The sequence below is a fragment of the Elephantulus edwardii genome, unplaced genomic scaffold, assembly GCF_000299155.1.
Source record: "Elephantulus edwardii isolate Elephantulus edwardi_28Jun2011 unplaced genomic scaffold, EleEdw1.0 scaffold00110, whole genome shotgun sequence".
In the NCBI taxonomy this organism is placed as follows: Eukaryota; Metazoa; Chordata; class Mammalia; order Macroscelidea; family Macroscelididae; genus Elephantulus; species Elephantulus edwardii.
This window is the reverse complement of record NW_006399860.1, coordinates 6454550-6458624: the sequence shown is the minus strand read 5'-3', so window position 1 is coordinate 6458624 and position 4075 is coordinate 6454550. Positions and strand designations below refer to the sequence as shown.

The following is a 4075-nucleotide window of genomic DNA, read 5'->3' as shown; positions in this document are numbered from 1 at the left end:
AACAACAACAACAACAACAACAACATGCATGAGTGTAGCACTTCAAACCCACTCCTCCAGGAAAACAGCCATTTACTCCCATAGACAACACATTTATTTGACAAATTAAAACCAAGTTAACATCTAGGAAAAATACCTAATTACCTAAATAATACCATTACTTAAAAGGCCTCAGAGGATATACCAAGGGGACTTGTAAGTCAGATTCCAACTAATCATCTCTGTTTAGTACTTTTGACTATTCAAGACCCAGTCTATGGTTCTGTTCTTTCCCAGCCTATTTTTTTTTTTTAAAAAGCAATTGCTCATAAAAGGATAGCCACACAGATAAGTGGAGATTTTAGCATCTAGTTGAAATAATCTGTTTTATTCAAATCCACTGAATTTTATGACATTCTATATGCTTTAATCATAAAGCTCTAGTTATTGGAGGATGAAACTTTGTCAAGCCCCAGAATGATCACAGTAATGTAAAGTGGAAAAGGAGAGTGAGTGTCTTAAGCTATCTAATGAGGAACTCTGGTCCATGGGGAATTATGCTCTTTAATCAAAGCCCTCTCTTCTCTGAAGGTTCAAATCCACAAGAGGCTCCTCTGGAGAGAAATAAACAATCTCCTCCTGTGTGATTTATAGCCTTGGAAACCCAGTGCATGGGCAGCTATGATTAGAACATGAAACATCAGCAATGAGGAGGAGTAGTCATAGCACTGCAGATCTGAATGCTCTGTCCCTGTCACACGCCATCGTTCAGTCACTCGGATTCATACCCGTTCTATAGCACAGAGTAAAACTTCCCCATAGTTTCCAAGGTTGTAATCATTATAAAAATAAATTATTACCTCTTTATCTGAAGGAGTGACTGATGTGTGTCAAGGGCTGATCTTTCCATTAGCAGCCCAGTGCCCCTTGAAGGAGTGCTGGTAGTCTAGTGGCTAAGGAGTTGCACTGTCAATTCAGAGGCTGGTGGGGACCCACCAGCTTCCCCATACGACGAAGTGTGGCTGTCTCCTCCTAGGTGACTCACAGGCTCTGAAAGCACACTGGAGGATCAGCCATGAGACACTTCAAACTCAACAGCACTTAACAACAGACTTGTGTTAGCAGGGTTGATGAATGTTCTTCAGAAACCAGAATTCTCTTTCCCAAACTGAACCTGTCTTTTTACTTAATTCAAATGACAACATTGCAGTTCATACAGTCAGTCATTCAAGGTGGAAGCTATTGTTAGGTAATGTCAAGTCGGTTCTAATCCTGCAGACAACAGAACAAAATGCTGTCTGGTCATCCGCATCCTTACAATTGCTATCTACTTTCCTTTAAGTCAGTGTTGCAGCCACTGTGTCAATCTATCATGGTGAGAGTAAAGAAGAGGGACAGCAAAAAAAGGAAGAAATGGTATATTGACCTTTTCTAGGGTCTGTTCCTAGTCATATCCCTGAAGTATGTGAGATAGAGTCTCACTATGTTTGCTTCTCAACACCACTCTGAATGCACTTCATAAAAAAAAGATTTTTTAGTAGCTCGTGGTATACTCAATATTCTTCACCACCACTATAATTCAAACATGTCCATTCTTGTTGTTTTTCTTATTCATTGTCCAACTTTCACATACAGAAAAAACTAGCTTTTGCTTTTTTCTGTCCTGGACATCACCTTCCTTATCCTTGCATAATCAGACAGGTAGTGGTATTAACTCACAAATGTATTTTTTTCTTTTATTCTCACTTTATTGCTAAATTAATATGTAAGTCATTACTAATAAACTTCCTTTCTTCTTACCTCTGGCTTCTCCACCCCCTCCCCATTCTCCACCTCATTGCCAGAGTTAAATCAATGAAACACAAATCTTATTGCATCTTGCTCTTGCCTAAAAATGTTCATTGCCTCCCCACTGACTACACAATAATGTCCAAATTCATAGCATGACACTCAAGCTGCTTAACAAGATTAATTGACTTTGTAGTTTTAACTCTGACAAACCCTTTCAATTCTTTCCAACTCAGACATACACATTTATGGACATTACCTCTGGACATGCTTAATTATGTACTCTTCCTCCAAATTCTAATTCTTTTTTTTATTCCCTTCCTTTTTCTTTCAAATTACTTCATCCCAATAAAACTTTCTGCAGAAAATGTTTATGCATCTACTTAGCCCAAAAAGAACAATAACATACCTTATTTTAATTTTACTCTACTTACAACTCACAGGTGTAGTAATCCTCTAACCTGTCTTTATAATGCCTTGTGATTATTTGAATATACATATGCCTCTTTCTCTTCTTCCATTCACAGAATCTCAGCCCCAAATTCAAAGTTTAGGTTACCTTTGCATTTCTCTTCCCCATAACCAAGGTCATAGAAAATGGTCCATAACTACTACTGAATGAACAAACTAATGAAACACTCTTAAGTCTATAGTGAGTAGACCCAGGACAATATTAGGGGGGAAATCCGGTATTGAGTTAAGAGTATAGTGATTTAAACCAAGACACAGTGGTAGAGAAATAGAAACTAAGGATAGTAAGGCTATATAAAATTCCCCAGGATGTTAAGCAAAAATTGCATTTGAAGTAACAAACTGATTTGGTAACAATGGATTGAGGGGGTGGGTCATAAAGAAAGTTAAATGAAAAGGTAAAATGCTTTTGTCCTAATGTCAGTAATTCTAACATTAAAACTTAAATATACATTTATGGACATTACCTCTGGACATGCTGAATTACTTATTCTTCCTCCAAATTCTAATTCTTTTTTTTTTATTCTGACATAGAAAACTGGTAATTCAAATAGCAACTGCTTCCTGCCTTTAGTACTTCTATGCAACCAAATCAGTTTCACGCTACCAACTGTAAACTGAGTTCCAATTTACTAATAAATTCTTGGCAAACTCAATGGAATTAACATTCAACAAACTATTATGTTCAAGTAACACCTCCCAGAGCCCAGAATTCAGCAACTCCTGACAGCATTCTACCTCCAGTTTTCTTTTTCTAGGTGTTTGGGTTCAGTATTCACTTGTCATTCTGAATCTAAATCAAAGTGACATTTCTGGAAACTGTCTACAAATCCAGCACACCCCAGACTGGCCTCTGTCTCCAGATCTTTCCCACGATGCTCCACTAATTTAATTTGCTTCCTTTCCCAACAAAAGACCGTAAAACAACTGCTCCTTCAGTCCAAAATAAAAACTTTTGCCAAGACAGGGAAGAAAGTCTGAATACTACATTCCAATGGATGGAAAAAAATCTTGCAAATATGCATGTGGGTTGACTGCACCTGATGTTGACTGAATGATCTTTCTTCATTGAGCTTAAGACACTAAGTCAACACAAGAGACATCATACTATCTGACGGTAGATCTTAGGTATAGATACATAGTCCTTTTCACTTGACCAAGACATAAGGAAATCTACCTTGCCTTCAGTACATTGGTCTTATAACAATATGGAGAGGCACCTATTTGCTCTGGTTGGGTTTCATTCCTGGGTAATTCCATGGTCTAGAACTTTTATCTTGCTCTATTAATTTACATCCTAATCATTTCAATCTTTCCAGGTGTCAGATGACTTGATCTCGGACATCTTCACCACAATTGGCTTGGTGACATTGGCCTTGTTATTGACCCTCTTTCTGGCAGTTGTGGCTTCTGTTGTAGCCTCCAAGAAGAGGGCAACTCAGGGAACCTACAGCCCGAGCCGTCAGGAGAAGGAGGGCTCTCGAGTAGAGATGTGGAGCATGATGCCACCGTCCACAATGGAAAGGTTGATCTGAGAGAAATCTGCACCTGTGAGAAAGCCGCATGCACATGGTGAACATGGTGACTGTACTTCGTGGTTTTCTCAGACTCACCTGGAGGTATTGACAACTGAGTTTACACTTGGAACTGTAAACCATCTGAAAGTCTTTGATAGGTTGGGTTCAACTAGACACCATTGTTTCATTAGCTATTCACAGAACAATGTCTTTGTGCCAACAATTTCAGCCTTATAATTAGCCAGAAATGTTTTCCAGAGTACAAAGATCTGGGAAAAATTCCAGTGCCTGTCACTTAAAGTCTTTGCAAACTGCAGACA

The 4075-nt window shown here is 38.5% G+C and overlaps 1 protein-coding gene across 1 annotated transcript in view; it reads left to right on the top strand.

The window, feature by feature from the left end:
* Positions 1–3773, top strand: part of CRB1 (crumbs family member 1, photoreceptor morphogenesis associated) — a 256120-nt gene extending 252347 nt beyond the window's left edge. The window contains exon 11 of the mRNA XM_006892102.1: positions 3558–3773. Within this exon, the coding sequence (XP_006892164.1) occupies positions 3558–3773 (216 nt within the window). The remainder of the gene's footprint in view (positions 1–3557) is intronic.
* Positions 3774–4075: the final 302 nt, after the last annotated feature.